The sequence below is a fragment of the Apus apus genome, chromosome 1 (genome assembly GCF_020740795.1).
Source record: "Apus apus isolate bApuApu2 chromosome 1, bApuApu2.pri.cur, whole genome shotgun sequence".
Lineage (NCBI taxonomy): Eukaryota > Metazoa > Chordata > Aves > Apodiformes > Apodidae > Apus > Apus apus.
In genome coordinates, this window is record NC_067282.1 from 132,562,868 (window position 1) to 132,583,110 (window position 20,243).

Here is a 20,243-nt window from a genome sequence, read left to right on the forward strand (position 1 = left end):
TATGGGTACCCACTGAGGAGAAAGGCTACAATCTGTTGGGACTCAATCACATAAGCATCCTCTCCCTATGTAAAGAAAACTACATGAAAAACATCTTTTTTATGATAGGTGATGGACCTTCCAGGTCAGGGAGAAATTTCTTTCACTAAAGCCAGCAGAAGGATTTCATTCCAAGTGTGTGGTTGCATGATACAATGTTACTGTTAGACACAGAAGTTTAGATGACCAAACAAACACAAAGCAAAGCAAGCAAAGGATGAGGAAATGGATCCAAGAAATACATTCCCATGGTGAACTGTATGGACCATAAAAACCAACTTCTATCACTTAAAAAATGAGTCTGATGCTAACATTTTACTAAAAGAAGACAATACATAAGGACAAACTATGCATCTTGACAACTGGAACTTGTTTTAAGCCAATTATTGGTAAATTAGAGAAATAAATGTCTAAATTGCAGGATAAAGATAAAATGTGAGACTTTTTAGAAAACATCTTTAAACCATTAGCATGTTTTTAAGACAGCTATTTTTACTCTTCTCTGTTCAGAGCTCGTAACTCCTCACTCACTAGCAAAAGTGGTAGGAAAGCAGATTCACAGCAGTGAATGTATCACCAGTAGATGTTTGCTGCAGGCTGCTAGGCTGCTTTAAGCAACAATATGAACTGTTGCAATCACACCAATATTGTATATTAAAATCTGGAAAATGTCAGGTTAATATTAAATTTAAATTAACTCTAAATATTTTTAAGCCATGGAAACGCACAGCAATACTACCCAAACACTCTTTAATTGCTCCTGTCATTATATGAAGGGGATGGAGGAAAAGAAAGAAATGTCACAAAGATCTGTTAAGTGCATAAACTTTTAAAAGCTCTTTTTGTTCAACTTCAAAAGTGGTGTTCAAAAATAGTAATACTAAAACCCCATAGCTAGTCATACTGAATTTTAAAAACATTTGATTACTTTGATTCAGCCTGACACAAACTATTTTTTTAATTTCAGACTTCTGGTAATTAAGACTAAATCTTCTATTTTCTCTAACATTGTAACTACTCGCTCCAACATAAAAAAAGATCTAAGGCTGTGCAACATCCGATTTTAATAATAAGTTTCCCATTTACCACTTGTCTTTGTTGTTGCAATGGGATCCTAATCTAGCATAAAGAAAATAAATAATTGCCTTTCCCTCCCGCCCACCCCTCTACACCTTATTTGGGAAAACTAAACTAAACGAAACCAAACTGATATTGTTTCATGTAACTTTGAATGGGTCATAGCTTTTTGTCTCAGGAGATTTTTGCCATTACCAACACCAGACAAAGGATCAGCTTAATTTCAAACTCGTACTTTTGAGCAAAGATTTTTCAAAGCAACTGGTGACATTTCAGCACTGTCTGGTCCAAACCCAAGGCACTGTTCCGCTAGAGCGGCCTCAACTTAAATTCAGATCCAAACATGAAAACCATTACTTTGTTTTGCTTCCCTGTCTGCAGTGTGAACACAAACATGCAAACAATCAAGCAAACAAACAAAAAATGTTTACATGTCAGAAGAAACCACATACCTAAACCAGCTTGCTTCCCAGAATCTTTTGTTTTTTCTTTGCTGCGAGGCCGTAAATGGCACTTTGCATCTTTAATTTTAAAGCGAGCTTTCTGCTTGATTGGAGGGGCCAATGAATCTGTTGATGCAAAGTAAAAAATTATCATTTGGGACGCAGATGAAATGACGTCTGAAACTTATTTTTAAAAACAGACTCAAAAGTCTTCTTGTGAAATAGTAAAGAGACAGCACAAGAGTTACACATCTTGTGCAAGAGGATCCACTTCCTTAAGTTCAATTTTTTTGCAGAACCACTTGAGCCCATGAAGATAAATAAATAGACAAGTAAATTTACTAGTATTGCACATGCTCTACACACACACTTCCCCTCCAGCACGCTTGCACATCTTGGTGGAACTTGGGTGAATTTGCCTTTTACTATGAAAAAGGTTAATTCCTACTTTTTTTTTTCCTGACTCCCTGTCTGTGACTTCCCACGTTACTTGGCTGTAGTTCTGCTCTTGCTCATGCCAACCAGGAATAAGATTAATTTAGTGGAGCTATGCTGTTGGCAGCTGAAAATGATTCAAAGGAAATGTCTTTATTTGACTGTGGTCTATGGCTTGCAAGCTTTATTATTCCAATTAAATCAAAACCAGTTATGTCTTATGACTTAAAAGGCTGTTATACAGCCAAGCACTGCTTAGAAAATGTAGCTGCTGGCTGACTTCCTCACAAAGTCCATGGTGGAAAAGGCTGGGCCTGGGCAGTCACCTGCCAGGCACTGCAGGCCGCCCATGGGACCTGGAGCAGGTGGGGAGTGGCCACAGGTAAATGCCACAACGTGTCCCTCTTTCCTTGGGAGGGCCTTGCAGAGCAAGGACTATATAGGCAGCTTGCCCCTGTGTGGCAGGCAGCCACATCTGCTGCCGTGTTACCTCACTGCACAGCACTGAGCCCCCTAACACATTTCTAATAGGTAAGAAATACATACTTGGAGAACTGGCAAATTGGAGAGAAGTACAGCAGGTAATGATACATAAAGTGGGCTGACACTTCCCACTGCTGGATATTGTTTCAGCTGCTTGTAATTTTGTCCGTATTTCAATCATTTTTGGGCTGAATTTTTTTTACGGTGAGTATCAGCTTTAGGACACATTTTCAAATGCCTCTGTAGAAACAATCCAGCCATTTCTGAGAACAAGATGAATGAAACATAGTATGTGCTAAAAGTCTCATAACCTTTTTATTGGGAATATCTAGGAGGAGGATCCATGTTCCTAAGGAAGGACTTTACAGGTGAGGGCTGGGACCCACTATAGCCTTCTGCTCTAGTACTACTGAAGGGCCCTTCTGGCTCACTGGGAAGAAATGCCATTTTGATATGTTTGCTATTGCCTTGCTGGACTATGGAAAGTAGATGTGTCCTTAGTGAATGTATCTCAAAGCTTCACCACTCTTATACTGACCTACCAATACAAGTCCACACTGGAGGGCAACTAAGCACACCCCAGCCCTCAAGAAGAGGATGCTGAAAAATGTGTGCACGACAAAACACGGGCTACCTTAATTCTGGCTTTCTGTAACCTTAGAGTTGTATGTCTTGCAACTCCCAGATGGACTGGGAGACCTCATCACCCACCTCCCACATGCCAAGGCCCAAGGGAGCAGGAGAGCACCCACCTGCACAGCTGGGCAGGGTCACGTTGCGTTTCTGCTGAGCCTTGCCTTGCTGGACAGGAACACCACAGCTCAGCGTGTAGCTGTTCTCTGAATCTGTGGGACAGAGCACAGAGTCAGCACGTGGGGCAAGAGCCTCGCAAAGCATCTGCTCCCCTCGTCATCCCCTGCATTCATGTTTGGTGCTTGAACAAACTTATTAATGCTGTTAAATAAGGCGACGTTTTAAGGGCTGAACTTGGATTGAAATGGCTGAAATTGTTTGCCAAAGGCTACTGATTCAGTGTTGAGTACAAGTTTTGTTTCTTCCAGCACTGAAATGTCACATTTTACGAACAATTTATCATGAGGTTAGCTGTAAATAATTCCATGGCACACAGGTATAAAATATTTTGTGCTTGTCCATGACAGAGTCCTGGTGCATTGATAATCTCTGTAATTAAAAAAAGAAACCATGTACTTTAGTAATCATTTTCACTTCAGAATCTGGCAGAATTTATTGGCAGAAGCAAAAAAAAACATACTTAGAACAGTAACGGGGTTTATGTACTGCACAGATAAAACTGTGCATTGGTGCATACAAATTAGACAACTGCATGGCTCCAGTAATCTCTGCTAAACTGAAAATAAAGTGTGAACAGCTCTACTGCATATAATGCCAGGACTAAGATGAAAAGTAGACACCCTTGTGGAAAATAATCATGGGTTAGAACCAGAATATATATATGAAAAAGTATCAGCAACCCCCTGCCCCACCTGCCCTGCAAAACTGTGTAGATGAAAATTACCTGAAGCAAAAAAGAATAATTAAAAAGTGTGTGTGGGGGGTGAGATGACATGACTGAATTTCTAGAAAGAACACTTGGCTGAACGATTACCAACAACATTTATTAAAAACCAGCAACTGGCAGCAACTAATACCGAGAGATGTTTTTTTGATACAGCCTCTTGAAATGGATTTAGTTGTTTTGATTTTCTAAGAGACAGTAAGACAGGTTTAAAGCTGCTGCTATGTCATCCCTTGCTCCACTGGCTGAGCTGATGGAAGTTTTATGCTACTTTGGCTGCTGTGGCAGCTGCAGCGTTAAATTGCCCAGCATGTTCCCCTTCTCCTCTCTTGCCTCTGCATTGTGCTTGCTAAGCTGAGCTCTTCTCGGGTAAACCCTCCATTTTGGGAGTAATTTCTGCTCCTGTTACTACTCAATCACACAACTACAGGGTATTTCAGGCCGTCATACAGAGCCCATCATTTTAAGCAGATACCTGGATGGGCACAGAAGACTTTACTCATATTGAAAAACATGTTACTACAAATTAACAGGAATTCACTTAAATCAACTGTTAGTTTTTTATCCCAATTTTGACACAGCAATTCAGTATGTTAGCATTTTTATTTTGCATCATCCTGGTTAAGGTAGAGTTGTGTCTCAGCTTTTTGTTCAAATTTCCCCACTCCCTCAAATGGCACCTCAGACTGAAAAACAAAGGGTCAAACCTCTAATGTAACTGACACAATCAGCTTTTCTTGTATTTAGTGACGTGCATGTCTGGCTCAGTTTAATTTATAATTATGTTTTTGCTCATTTACAGTTATTAATAACAAACACTGAACGCAACAATCATTAATACATTATCACAGAGAAGTAATCAGGTCACATTCTAGACTGAGGAGGACAAGTACTGTGTACAAACCTGGAACAAAGAGAGTATTGGATGGACATGACAGGAAGCAGCTCTCTATGCCTCCTGTCTTACTACACACTAGCTGAGCCTTGGGAGCTGGTTTGGTATTTGGGAGACACTTCACCATCTCTGAGGAGAAAAAAAAAGAGAAATGAAAAAAAATCAGATACCACCCAATCCAGAACCTTGTGCACCCACTGGTATACAGCAATGAGGAAAGGTAGAAGTGGTGAGAAAGCACGACCACAAACCCAGGCTTTTCTGAAATAAGCATGTATTATTAGGGAGAAAGTATCTGGATCTTGAGCTTGAACTTGAAACTTCTTCACATTTTTAGATCTGAACTCCAGATCAGTCTTTCCTCTCTCCAGATCTGCACTCTGGAAGGCAGGTGTTTCTCTAATTACGTGCAAAATTCTGTGTGCACAACTTGATCACAGAAACAATGAGTAATACTAATGACCTGAGATGTCCTCTCCCTCCCCTTCTGGAGTACATAAGCTTTTTCTCTTATTGTTCCTTGCTCTTCCTTCCAAACATGATCACCTTACAAGCTGGACTTGGCTGACTCTGGTTTTGTTCATGGCTGACTGTGCTACTGCAAATGTCATTGCTCCTACCCTCAGTTCACCATGGAACCATACCAAAATATGGGGGAGATTAGAGCTGCAGCATCTGAGTGCAGCAGGAAGCAGACAGACTGGTTTGGGTCTGCCAGTAAAGCTGGTATGAAACAGGGTAATTAAAATGTGGTAGCTGTAATGAGCCTTGCCTGGCTTGAATTGAGTGTAGAGAAAGGGTCCCAGAAGCTACCAGCTGGTTTGTGTTCCTGATCTCACTGCTGGTTAAACAGAAATATATACAGTTCCCTTAAACACATCTGACATTCACATCTCAAATAATCATCCTCCATTTACCTTCCTCCTAAGGCCTCTTAAGTTGCTTTGGTGATGTTTTTAAATAAATTATTTCTTTGGACTGAGGAGACCACACAAGTGCAAAGTATCATTGCTGAGCAAAAGAGGATTTTGTTTCTTCAAATGTCTCCAAACCACGTGGCATTCAGGATCATTAGATATAATTCTTCTCCTTTTTAGTCTGCTTTTATAACACTGGAGAATGCAGTTTCCTCTAAACAATGTTGGTATTAAAGATAGGCCATCAGCACGGAGATGACACCCATTTTAAGCCTCATTAAATTAATCAAATAAAACCGTGTATATCAATAGAGTAGGGTGTTGTATTTTCCATCTTCCAACTGAGTTTGGAAAATAATTAAGAGACATTTACAACTAGGGAAATACTTTCAATACAGCCTCTGACCACGGGAACAGCATTCTTAGTAGGGTGAGAGGAAACATAGCACAAAACTTCTGTGATCAAACTGTGTATCTGATCTCAAAACATTTTAGTTCCTGCTCCTAAATTTGAAATTCCTTTCCAGAGGACTAACTGATACATTGCAAGGGAGACCTAGTGGATAACTAAAAAGCCCAATTTAAACTATTTCTTACTGCGAGAGTACTTAGTTCTCTATATAGCAGTGAAGTTAATATACGTAAAAGCAAGTGGGAAAAATTAAGCACTTAATTGTGGTTAGGAAGAAAGTCAGTGGCAAAGGCTGCAACCCAGCTTGAGATACCTCCCACCCTGCCCCATCTTGATTGTAAAGTGCTTTCTGTACTGCTGTATTCATGTAAGTGAAACAATGCCCCAGTTTCATGATAATGCAAGAGGCCAGTGCAGTGCTCTCCAGATTCCCTACTCCAGACTACAGTGCTTTCCCACAATATGTGCAGAGATTCCCTGAAGTAAGGTGTCCCCCTTTCTTTTTCTGTCTTGCTCCCAGTTATGTATTAGGCATCAGCCCCAAATTAATTTAGGAGAACTTATTAGCGGTTCAAAAAACCAGAACCAAACCCAGAATCAAAAAGCCCACAACCTAAATTTGACTATGAAAGACCTAGGGTATGCCATTCCCATTAAAAACATGAAAATGGAATTAAAATCTCACAGAAAATACCTTGAATGGCTGTAGCCATGGCCAAGATTTGTTGTGCTTCAAGTGAGACCACAGAAACAGTCTTCTACTTAGCGGAGAAAAAATTTCAGATCTGCCACAAAGGGGCACTAGCAGCAAGGGCCATATCTCAGGATTTGTGCTCATTGCAATTAATGCTTCTGACACAGCTAGTGTCAGTACTTTATATTAAGAGGAATGACTTTGAGATAACTTCAAAAATTATGGTATGGTGCTGTGAATGTAGATATTAACCTGAATATCTAAGTTAACCTTAGAGGGAAACAGTTACAGCTGTGGTCATAGAGATGAACAAAGGACAAATAAAGCACAAAGCTATAAAATACATAAAATAATTAGACTCAGATTTGTGTGAATGGAATCGTTAAATTTAAAAAAAAAAAAAGAAAAAGGCAGGAGTTCAACACAAATAAAATCCAACATACTGCTCATATTCTAACCCACCTGCAGCTATATCCTAGCCCATGGATCCCCCAGCATCTGGTGTTATCTGCATTTACATAATTAATTTGAGGATCTGTATTGTGAAAATGCAGCATCTCTCAGACAAAACCACAGGCATTTCTACCCTCCTGGAGAATAGGAACATCATCACAGTCACCTCTGAGTCAGTCTCCTGCACTTACCAATGCAGTCCTTTTTATTCCAGTGCAGTTTCTTTCCAGGTGGACAGACACACTCATAGCTCCCCATTGTATTAAGACACCCATAGTCGCAGCTACCATTGCTGATGCTGCATTCATCAATATCTGAAATGAAATTAAAGTTAAGAATCTTTTATACTTAAGTCTCTATAAGTAGGTGTAAATGCAGACAATACTCACATAAAACAGTTTGTCCTTAGATCCATGTATCGCTTCTACCCTTCCAAGTTATGATACAATTCACTTGCCAGGACTAGTTACCATGAAACTCTTGGAAATACTCACCAGTTACAAAAGATGCTCGAAAGTCTCTGCAGCATCTGGACAGTAATGTATATTGCATTATATGAAAAACTGTCAAAGGCATAAACATCTGTGAGATTAGATCACTTCTGCATTAACAGGGAGATAAATTCTCCACAGTGATTCACAGACTTTGCCTTTAGAAATTATTCAGATGGGGGATGAAACTATGTTTGACAGGAACCTAGAAGCTGAAGTGTAGTTTGTTTAGTCTCCTCAAACAAAAATGAAAGGTAAAAGCTTGCAAGAAGACAAAGGTAACAAATGTTATCAATGGGCCTGTTCAGCGTGGAGAAGAGAAGGCTCTGGGGAGACCTCACAGAGGCCTTCCAGTGCCTGAAGGGGCCACAGGAAAGCTGGGGAGGGACTGTTTACAGGGGCATGTAGTGAGAGGACAAGAGGTAATGGATTAAAACTGGAAAAACGGAGATTCAGGTTAGACAATAGGAAGAAATTCTTTAGTGTGAGGGTGGTGAGACACTGGAACAAGTTGCCCCATCCCTGGAAGTGTTCAAGGCCAGGTTGGATGGGGATCTGAACAACCTGATCTAATGGGAGGTGTCCCTGCCTGTGCAGGGGGTTTGGAACTAGATGATGTTTAAGGTCCCTTCCAACCCAAACCATCCTATGATTCTATGGTAAAGAATATCCCTTTCCTGGATAACCAAACATTACAGCACCAACTCTTGTCAGTGATGCCAAAAAGGTTGAAGAGGTGAAGTAGTTCCATAGAAGATGGAAAAAAGAGAAATATTGCACCCGTTTCTATAAAGGGTAGAAAGAAGGACCCTTGGAACTACTGACCTGTCTGCCTTACCTTTGTGCCTGGAAAGATCATGGAACAGATCCTCCTAGAAGTTATGCTAAGGCACATGGAGGACAGGGACATGATTCAAGACAGCCAGCATGGCTTTACCTGCCTGACCAACCTAGTAGCCTTCTATAATGGAGTGACAGTTCAGACACTGGAACAGGCTGCCCAGGGAGGTGGTTGAGTCCCTGTCCCTGGATGTGTTTAAGGGTTGTCTGGATGTGGTGTTGGTGGATATGGGTTAGGGTAGAACTTTGTAGAGTAGGGATGATGGTTGGACTCAGTGATTCCAAGTGTCTTTTTTGCAACCTGAATAGTTCTGTGATTCTATGTCCCCCACAACCTCCTTCTCTAAATTGGAGACATATGGATTTGATGGGTGGACTGCTTGGTGGATGAGGAATCAGTTGGATGGTCACATCCAGAGAGCAGAGGTCAACAGCTCAATCTCCAGATGGAGATCAATGACAAGTGTTGTCCCTCAGGGGTCCAAACTAGGACCAGTACTGATTAATATCTTCATAAATGACATAGACAGTGGGATCAAGTGCACCCTCAGCCAGTTTGCAGATGATGCCAAGCCGAGTGCTGTAGTTGACACACCTGAGGGACAAGATGCCATCCAGAGGGACCTGGACAAGCTTGAGAAGTGGGTCCATGTGAACCTCATGAGGTTCAACAAGACCAAGTGCAATGTCCTGCACCTGGACTGGGGCAACCCTCAGTACTCATACAGGCTGGGGGATGAGAGCAGCCCTGCCAAGAAGGACTTGCAGTACTGGTGGATGAAAAACTGGATATGAGCTAGCAACATGCGCTTGCAGCCCGGAAGGCCAACTGTATCCTGGGCTGCATCAAGAGAAGCATGGCCAGCAGGGCCAGGGAGGGGATTCTGCCTCTCTAGTCAGCTCTCATGAGACTCCATCTGGGTACTGCATCCAGCTCTGGAGTCCTCAGCACAGAAAAGACATGGAGCTGTTAGAATGGGTCCAGAGGAGGGCCACAAAGATGATCAGAGGGCTGGAGCACCTCTGCTATGAGGAAAGGCTGAGAGAGTTGGGGCTGTTCAGCCTGGAGAAGAGAAGGCTCCAGGGAGACCTTACAGTGGCCTTCCAGTACTTAAAGCAGGCTTATAAGAAAAACAGGGACAAACTTTTTAGAAGGCCTGTAGTGATAGGACAAGGGGTGATGGTTTTAAACTAAAAGAGGGTAGATTCAGACTAGGTATAAGGAAGAAATTTTTACAATGAGGGTGGTGAAAAACTGGAACAGGTTGCCCAGAAGCATTTAAGGCCAGGTTGGATGGGGCTCTGAGCAACTTGACTGAGTTGAAGATGGCACTGCTTATTGCAGGGGGGTTGGACGAGATGACCTTTAAAGGTCTCTTCTAATCCAAACCATTCCATGATTGTATGATTCTAAGATGGGAAGAAGGTACCCAACAGCCTTCTGTTATGAGTTTCATAGGCAGTTTATGTTGCAGTCTGGTAAGGACAAATACCAATAGAGCCAAAATTTGTAAACTTCAAAAATCTGACAACTTTTTCCCATTCTCTTTGTTGGCCATCATTTGAAGCCTTCCTTCTATAAAGACAATTGTGACTAACCTTACTCCTGCATAGTTACTGATTGGTATTCTGCACTTGTAAACTTGTAAGCTTACTCTATACAGTGTGATAAACAGCATCCAGGAGGCTGCTTTGTGGTGGTTCAGGCTTCTCTCCTATACCTAGGCTGCTATGGTACCACCATTGAAAAATGCAAGAGAAATGTTTTTTGTTTATGTTCTCCTGGGAATGCTTCAGCAAATTTTAGATGCTGAAATGTTAGTCACACCCAGGTCATGCTATTTTAGCCTTATTTTAACTTCATTGATTTATCTTCTTTAGTTTTAAAACCTTCAGCTAAAAGCAAGTGTGGCTCACTGAACACTTCACAAAGCAAACAAGCAAACAGACTAGCAAAACTCAGTTTCCAAACCTCCACAGTGTGTCAGTCCATACAAGGTGTAGCCTTTATGGCAGAGACATTCAAAGCTTCCAGGGTAGTTGATGCAGGTATGATCACAGGTCCTTTCAAAGGAACACTCATCTATATCTGAATTACAGAGAAAAAGCATTTAGAAATTAGAATTCAGCTAAACTGAATGGCTGGAATTTCACATTCTGTTGCAACATCTTGATACTGATAAACTAGCAGATATCACTCCAAGCAAAATCTGAATAAAACATCTGTCTTGTTCCACTAGTGACAGGACAAGGGGCAACAGGCACAAGCTGGAACACAGGAAGTTCCATTTAAATAGAAGGAAAAACTTCTTTACGATGAGGGTAACAGAGCACTGGAACAGGCTGCCCAGGGAGGTTGTGGAGTCTCCTCTGGAGACATTCAAAACCCACCTGGATACAGACCTGAGTAATGTGCTCTAGGGAATCCTGCTTTAGCCAGGGAGTTGGACTGGATGATCTCTAGAGGTCTCTTCCAACTCTGACAATTCTGTGATTTCTCTAATGCCTTGTAAAGAAGGGACTTGCTGATACATGGAGAAAGGTATGAAAAGATAATTTAAGAACAAACATGAAGACCGTAATATACCTGTTCACCATTAGATGGCAACCTTTAACTTCTGATCATATTTTCCCGCAGGGCTGTGAGGGCAATTAAGTATTCAGGGGGTTTTAGAGGCACACCGGAAAAAAAAAAAAGTTTTGGGTTGAATCAAATAATCCCCTCTCTCACCAATCACTCCTCTGACATCTTGCCCACCAGGACCCCTGTCATTTGCAGACTTCTGCTCTGCCTGCGCAAGACTGTACGGAGGGTCGCACAGCTACAGGAGGCATAAGCAAAACAGTGCCTGAGGACAACCCAGTATCAGGATTGGAAGGGTTGCACCTCAGACATGGGAAATACTAGTCCAAGGTCCACACTCTACCTAATTCAAGAAAATCTGACCTCTTCCCCTTAAAAAAAGTCAGGCATCTCTAACCTTCACCGCTCACTAATGCGAAACCCTTATTTACATAGTCTCTTCCACCCAGCAGCCTATGAAGAAAGCAATTAACTGCGCATTGCTTCAAAGATAGTGCAAAGGTTTTGCTGAGCAGGGTGACAAAAAAGGTTTATTTGACAGCAAAGCGGGTGTGCTGAAAACCATTAAAGGTACTTAAAACAGCAATATTTGGAACATAACGGTATTTTGTAGTGCATTATATCCTGAGACAATTGTTTTTCCTAGAATCCTCTTCAGTGAATGCTTTCTTACTTTCTGTTAAAAGATCAGAGAAATTAATACAACGGCATTATTTAAGAGTGATTTCAATAAAAGGTAATAAGGTAATTTCAATAAAAATCACATTCCCCTAATATTTGTGAGGTAAAAGTGAATGGAATATAGCCCCTTAATAGCTTGCACACCTTCTAGAGTTGCTTATTAAGAACAAAGCTTGAGCAGCACCATTGCTATATATAACTCAGCCTTTCATATTGCACATACTTTGAAAGATGTGGGTGCTTGAAAAAATGTGGAAATTCACAAATACTTACAGGTATGCTACCCAATTCCTATATTTAAGTAGCATTTATATAGTTTTGAAGTTTAATGTCATGCTATTACAGATTCAAATACTTCAAGAAACAAAATATTTTGTGTATGTGCACACAAATCCAAAATCTGCGTAAGAGTTTACGCACAAATTTAGAATAATGTAAACAGCTATATTTTATACCACCTCCAATTTTAAATGCTTTAAAGCATTCACACAAAAGAGAATTCTCAACATAGAAAGCAAGTGTTCAGGCAAATGCATAACCTACAGGAAATACACACAGTGACCTATGAATCACCTACGGTGATCTATGCTATTTAGTTTTATGTGTGCAGCACAATCACTTGTTAGGATCAAGTAGCAAAAAAATGACAACTGAGATATTATCTTTTTAACATCTATTTAATTTTTAATGCATTATCCTAAACATTTTAATGTATCATTATTTGAATTCTGAAAGTAATTTAAGGTTTTCTTTGTAGCCTTGGAAATACGGAGCTTTGAATACACATAAATTGCAAAATGTTTCAGTTCTCTCTAAATAAACACATAAAGTAAAATCATTTGGGAGTGAGCACTGCAGTTATAGTTTTAAAGGATTTTTAATGCATAAGAAGCCAAATCATACATCATGGTTTCATTCATGTGTAACCTTGCTGGCTATATGGTATTGCAGGAAATCTACAAAAGCAGTTAATTTTCTGGCCTCTGACTTACCCTGGAAGGCTTTTTTTCAAAAGTAATATCATATTTCTCAATAGTGAGCTTATCCTCTACTAGTTTAGTGAATGGGGTTTATGCATTGCTTTCACACATACTGCTTTGTGTTGATACAGATTTGCCTTAGGCCTTTATGGGTTTTTCTTCACATTAAGAAGGATGCATATCCCTGTTTGCTCGTGGAAGCAACATTCTGCCTAATAATATGTCCAGTCCTCAGTCTGGTCCTCAGACCTCCTCCTACAGTGCCAAGTAACGGGCACTCACGACAGATGAATGCATTTCTATTACATAAAATATCAGCTACTCATAAACTCATATTGCTTACACTGGCTGGCAGAGACACTGAAAACCCCACTTTTATTAGAACACAAAGACTGCTATTAAAAGCTTTTTTCACCATTTAAACCCCTCATCCCACCTCCTGCTGCTGCTCTCATAAATCCAACCTTTGCTGAATTCAGCATCTTGCCTTGGCTGATTGAACGTGGAAAGCTTCTGCACCGATTTTTCCTGGCTCCTCAGCAGGCCCCTCGGCCCCCTCTCCCCCCCAGATCCTGCCCGAGGGACCCAGCTCTCTGCAGGGGCCTACCTGCAGAATCACCAGTCCCCTGAGGAATTCAGCACTGGTCATAGAAAAGGGAAAAATATGCACCACAGACATTGCACTAAAAAGGAACTGGCGGGGTGATACGGGATGCTGAAACCCTTGTGCTTTTTTTTTAAAAAAACAAAACAAAACAAAGAAACAAATAAAAAATGCACTCTGAAATTTGTGCTCTGGGCGCTGTTACCCCCAGGCTCCCAGAAACTTTCAAGTTGGCCCTCACATCTTTGTGGTGCTCCACAAGTACTTCACCGTATTTTACCCTAAAAGGATGTGTTTATTTCTTACCATTCTCATGATACAGGTATAACTGCTGGCCAGCAGGTCAAGACAGGTGATCCTGCCCCTCTGCTCTGCCCTAGTGGGGCCTCACCTGGAGCACTGCATCCAGCTGTGGTGCCCCCAGCACAAGAAGGATGTGGACCTGTCAGAGCACGTTGAGAGGAGGGCAATGAAAATGATCAGAGGGCTGGAGCACCTCTCTTACAAAGACAGGGTGAGACAGTTGGGGTTGTTCAGCCTGAAAAAGAGCAGACTCTGGGGTGACCAGAGTGACCTTCCAATACCTGAAAGGAGCCTATAAGAAGACTGGGGAAGACCTGTTCACAAGGGCATGTAACGATAGGACAAGGGGTAATGGTTTTAAGCTAGAAAAAGGTAGATTTAGGTTGGATGTTAGGAAAAAGTTCTTTAATATGAGGGTGGTGGATCACTGGAACAGGTTGCCTAGAGAAGTGGTGGAGGACCCGTCTCTGGAGACATTCAAAGTCAGGCTTGATTGGGCTCTGAGTCTAGAGTGAGATGTCCCTGCTTATTGTAGGGGGGTTGGACTAGATGACCTTTAGAGGTCCCTTCCAATCCAAGACATTCTATAAGAGTCTGCGGAGCAGGGAGTTACACCTGGTTTTCACCTTCACAGCCTGAGGTTTCAAATCCTGCTTACCACATGTGGAGAATGGCCTGTCTTCTCCCCCTACACAACTGGGAATGAACATGGGTATCTAAATCTCATCTCTTTTTTACACACAACAGTACACAATCTGGTGTATCTACTGAAGAGAAACCCAAAAATAGAAAAGCTGAGATGTGGCAAGTTACAGCTAGAGAACTGAGAACAAATAATTTCTCTTTCAGTTTTGTGGTCAACTCCTCCTTCCCCAAACACATGCACACACTCACACATGTACTTTTTTGTCTTTGGTTGCTCTGAATTTCCTCACTCCCATACACTGAAATAAATACTGAGAAATTAACTTTCTGGGTTTGAGGAGCTTTAAAAACAGCCAAAAGTTATTTAAACTAATTTTTTAAACTGTTTTAACATGAAAAGTCAAAATGTTTTGCTCTTGAGAAACTGCAGTGGAAAACTTTAATTTGAGGTTGAAGTTTTAGTTGAATTTGGCATTAATTCACAAACAGTCCAAGCTGTCTCAGAACATTTCAGATTTGCTAATGCACTTATTTGACATCAAACACATTCTTTTTACTTTCACTTAGTCAAGAATTCATATCACATTCACCACTGTAATCAGCATATGCAACTGTGTCATTTCAGAGTATTGAGAGATGTCTTCACAGTTTAACTGTCTGAAGCTTAGAGGAACTATGGGGCTAAACTCATTGCTGGCAGTACATCATCAGTTTCCTGCCAGATGCAGGGTTTTTTTTTTAGTACTGATGATAGCATATAAATGCTAAAATGAGGACCTCCCTATTTCACAGCAGATGACCCAGTGGAAATGCCAAGTTCAGAAGCTGGAGCAGATGACCTCTGAAGGTTCCTCTCAAACTCCATCACTGATTCACGTGCACACTGGCAGTCCCAGCCCTTCCTAAAGGCACTTGCTTTATGGTGTCCTGTGCTACTGAGAGCTCTCCTTCCAGAAGCTGTTTCCATGACACGAAGGCATCATCTCAGGCTGAATAAAGTCCACCATCTCTTTTATCAATACACATTCTCAGCACCAAAGAGAAATGTTTGAATAGTGGAAGTAGTCTTTTTTTTTTTCTTTTTTTGCCTAGAGGGGTTTCAACTCAAAGAGACTGTTCGATGGTTCAATAAAAGAGCGAAATTTCCCCGTGTTTTTGAGGGAAGCAATTGTTGCCAACAGTGGTCATGATTGGTAATATTTGTTTGGCTCTGTTCCTATTATTATAAGCCAGCATTTGGACTTTATTGTGGATTTTTCAATGTTACTTAGCTTTTCTTTTTTTTTTTAAGTTCATGTTTTCACAAATTAAATGATCCCATAACGATCTTTATTTTTCTTGAACATAACGTTTGTTAGCAGCTGTCAGATTGTCAGTACTGGAAAGTAAAGTCTTCCATCTATCTCCAGAACGGGAGCTACCACAGATCAAATTTCTTCTAAGTTTCCTCACACAGATGTGTCTCAGAGGTGACCAGAGGGAGCAGGGAGAAAGCAGCTAGTTTTCCATGCTCATTCAAGTCCCTGCCCTTTCCACTGATGCTTGTCAGTGGAATCCTAATTACAGTAGCACTAATTGTTCTGGTGGTTTGTGTGATGTGGACACTGACTCATTTGTGGATGGCACCAAGAAGCCATCACATAGTAATGATTTTTGTCAAGTCTGAAACTGAGCTGGATTCCTACCAGCAGCTGTGAGCGAAAGGCTCCTTTCTGCACTCTGTTTCCAGTCCTCAAATGCAGTCCTCTCTATTCTTGGTTACTATTGCTTTCTTTTCTAAAAAAAATTTCAGAGCACTTAGAAGAAACCAGTGATCAAGAAATTAAAGTGTATTGCAGGATATTTCCAAAAAAGCATTAGCATTGCAAGCAAGCAGCTCAACAATAAACACATATGGGTAAGGCTGGTAAATAGCACTGGATGCAGATATGTTTTGAGGACTGCAAACTCATGTAGAAATTGCTGTGACTCCCTGACAGAATGCACACAGGCAAAATGCACTCGTGCAGAGGTACACATGTGATTTGGGGGTTGTGGCTATGGAACTGAACAATTCAATGCCCAGTTTTCCCAAACTCACATTAAAAATTTACTGCAAAAATAAGTTTTTCCCCCTTCTTTTCTTACCTGTAATACAATTTTGTTTCTCAATACTAATAAAAAGTGAAGAAATTGGTTAGAGAAAACGAATGGTTATCATAACAGCTTTTCTCTGAGACATATATTAAGCAACCAGGTTAACTTAAGAAACTGGGAGCCTCCTGCCAAAACACAAGCCACATACGATGCTTGAATTAGAGTTTGGTCATCCTGCTTGAAGTATTTTTCATGTGGTCTAAAAATAAACATGGCAAGGGAAGATCACTGTTGTTTGATGGTGCTATTGTGTTGCAGAGAACAAGACAGGAAGGGCTCAAAGACAATCAGTAAAAGCTGTAACAAGGATTTGAGACAGACTGCAGACTGTAATGATCCCAGACACTATAAGCAAAGAACTCATTTTATATTTGGTTTGTCTGTGTTCAGGGAGGCAAGACATGAAGTATACACTAGATGACTGCATATATTAAAAGCATATACATTAAGTGTAAGCACACTATTTCAAATAGAAATAAAACTGAAAATAAATAGTTGTTTTTTTTTTCCTTAGAAATAGAAAATAAAATAAAAACATAGTATCTATCTCTGCTATTAATTCCTTCACCAGTAGAAGAGACTCATGACACCCTGAATGCTGGTAGAGCACTTCAGCCAAACATGGTTACAATATCACAGGAATACTTGAAGGTTCTATCACAGTCATGACTCCATACACTCCCATTGCTCCCAGTTAGCTTAAATATATCTTCACTATGGCAGCAGAGATATATATATACCTTGTATATATACCCAGGATGCTATAAGGAACACGCACAGCAAGGAATCTGTGGTTTTCAGATTCATGCATTAGTAGCGTTTGATGTCCAGGCCAGAAGTGGCGGCCTAAGTCCCACTGCATTGTGCACAGCAAAGACACTGCTCAGTACAGTGGGGTTACTTCCTTACGTGGCCCCATTCCCCTAACACAAAAGTTCACAATACATAGTTTTATTTTGTCTGTCTCACATGCCCTTGGTTTAATTTTAACCCCCAAGCCAAACAGGGACGCAGTGTGGAGTACTCCACTCAACTGATCATGCACACAAGCCAGACTCAAAGCTAGTCAGGTTGTTATATATTCACATTTCTCAATCTCCAAGTCATCAGCTCCTCTGAGAAACAGATGCTTTCCTTTTTCTCATTCATCAAGCACACATATACAGCAATTCTAAAGAAGTGTTACATGATGTTTTTAAAATAAACACTAATGCTTTTTTATATGTATTTTGGCTGAAAGTTAATTTCTGTCTTCCCCCACCTCCCCTCTGATTCCTGCAGGGAACTGATACCACCCATGTAATGTTGTTCACCTTACAGCCCAGCCAGCGTGGTTTCCAACAATATTTGACAGACATTAGGGAAACCACATATCTTAATCTGAGTGGTTGCTGGACCATAGGGAGTCATGATTCAAGCTACGCCCTCCAACAAATGCTGGTTTAAACTCAGAACTGGGAAAGTTATTATTTTGCTACAGCAGCGATGCGATGGGGTTTCCACCACATCTCACATTTTCTGATCCATAGTGACTTACCCCTGTTCACAGTTAGTAAAAATGCAACCTCCGTCTGAGAATGTAACTCTCTTATACTTGTCCAGCACCGACCAAAAGGAAAGGCTTATAGCTAACCTCTCCTTATGTTTCAAAGTCTACAAGAATAAAACCAATGAAGAGGAAGCATGGAAAGATGTAGTAATATACAAATCTTCTACTTCATTACTTTCCCACTGTGTGCTTCTGGAGCAGGCTAACACAAAGGGGAAAAAAAAAAAAAAAAGCCAAAACCCCAAAGCTTTAAAAGTAATTGAAAAACCACACCCATTTATAGAGTTCCCATTGCATTACTGACTGGCAACCAAGTCAACTTGTTGCTGAGACTTAATAACATACATTATTACCTGTAGAAAAACCAGATCTGGCATTAATTGCTCTACTTTTAATGTGAAACTAAGTGCCTAAGTAGCACAGTCACATCTTGTATTTCAGAAATTTCAATGGGAAACTGTCCATTATGACTAATGTTGACTTGGACCAGAACATTTATTTGTTTAAGAACTTTATTGCTCACAGTTAACTATGTGATTAGTGAAGACCAAACGTAACACACTAATCAGGGAATGAAAGGCTTCTGAAGGAAATTGATTCTACTTCCAAGGAAATGTACTTTTTATTTAGAGATGATATGCTCTTAGAATGCAAAGTGGTAGTAAAACAAATACATTTATATAAACTGCAAAAGAAATCTACAAAGTTTATTCAAGACAGAGGCAATAAATAATTAGAAACCTATGACCAACAGAGAAGGTATTTCAAAGATTTAGCAGTACAAAATGAAATCACTATTACTCAGGGACAGGCATGCAGCAGTAGTCAGTGACAAATCCTGCAGTATCTTTGGTTCCTATCCTGCTAACACAGGTAAGATCACTGCTCTATGCCTAACTTAAACACCCTGCCATGGTTCCACTTAGAAACAGAAACCTCCTTGTGGCAAATTAGAGCTGATCTAGTTTTTCCAAACCAGACCAAGCATTTAATTGTATCTTTGATTGTTGTACCAAACGGCATGCCTCTAGTCTCTAACAAGAGATTTAGCCAGTAATGCCATAGCAGGTCCATGTCTCAGTCCATGTGGCAACCAGAGAAATAAATGAGGACCTGCAGTGGCACCAGATACACCTCCAGTCATATTCCCACAGGAGAAATCTGGGCTGAAGTTAGCTTCTGCTCTTCAACTCACAGAAGGTACTTGCTGCCCCAGAGGGCAACACTTTCTAGCATGGCAGAGGCTTAACATGGACTTCAGTCATTAAGACACATTTCTCTGGGTTCAGCACACTGAAGTGGCTGCTTTCTTGCAAGCTACTTGGTGGCCTGAGCTTCTACCACAGCAGTTGGGTTGCCATGGACCCTGAGCTTGCCAGCTCTTCCAGGCTGGCTAAGCTCTGCCAAAGAGCCAAATGCCCTGGAAGATGCAACTAGGCCACAGTCTCTAATTGTTAATCCAGCATGGTATGCAACACCTGGAGTGGGAATCCATTCTCTTCCAATCCATAGCTGTGCTAAGGATCGTTAGTGTTATCATCTACCTAGTTCTGCCTCATGGCCTCAATATCCTTTTGTGTCTGTATGTTTCTATTCAGTACAGTGAGATCCTGGAAACAGCTTGTCTTCATCTTCCTTCAACCCTATCTGCACCCACAGTAAGTTCAATAACCCAATATCTCTGGTCTTGAGGCTGTCAAACTGCTGATCACTCTTGAAAGAGTTTGTGTCTTTCTCTGTCTTTATACAATACTAAATGCAGTATTAACACCTTACAGCTCTGGTGCAAGTGCAGGTTAGAGAGCCACAGTTGTCTCTGTTGTTTATCATTATGGTCTGATGATTTTAGACAGTCTTATTTTGCTCTAAGGAATATCTGGGCATCACTGATTTCTCCTTTCTCTGTGTCCTCACACTTCTGCTACATGTCCAAAGTTGAATGATGTCTTACAAGTCCTAGCACCGTGGACAGAAACCGGATGTTTATTTTGATAGAGTACAGTTAATGCCAGCAAGATGACTATATGCTCATTTAGTCTGACCTC

The 20,243-nt window shown here is 40.8% G+C and overlaps 1 protein-coding gene across 1 annotated transcript in view; it reads right to left on the reverse strand.

Moving 5' to 3' along the window:
• The window catches only part of SCUBE1 (signal peptide, CUB domain and EGF like domain containing 1), a 201,000-nt gene that overhangs the window by 15,034 nt on the left and 165,723 nt on the right, over positions 1-20,243 (reverse strand). Inside the window, exons 10-14 of the mRNA XM_051644074.1 lie at positions 10,689-10,805; positions 7,577-7,699; positions 4,919-5,038; positions 3,230-3,322; positions 1,569-1,685 (exon numbers count right to left, since the gene is read on the reverse strand). Coding sequence (XP_051500034.1) covers positions 1,569-1,685; positions 3,230-3,322; positions 4,919-5,038; positions 7,577-7,699; positions 10,689-10,805 — 570 coding nt within the window. The remainder of the gene's footprint in view (positions 1-1,568; positions 1,686-3,229; positions 3,323-4,918; positions 5,039-7,576; positions 7,700-10,688; positions 10,806-20,243) is intronic.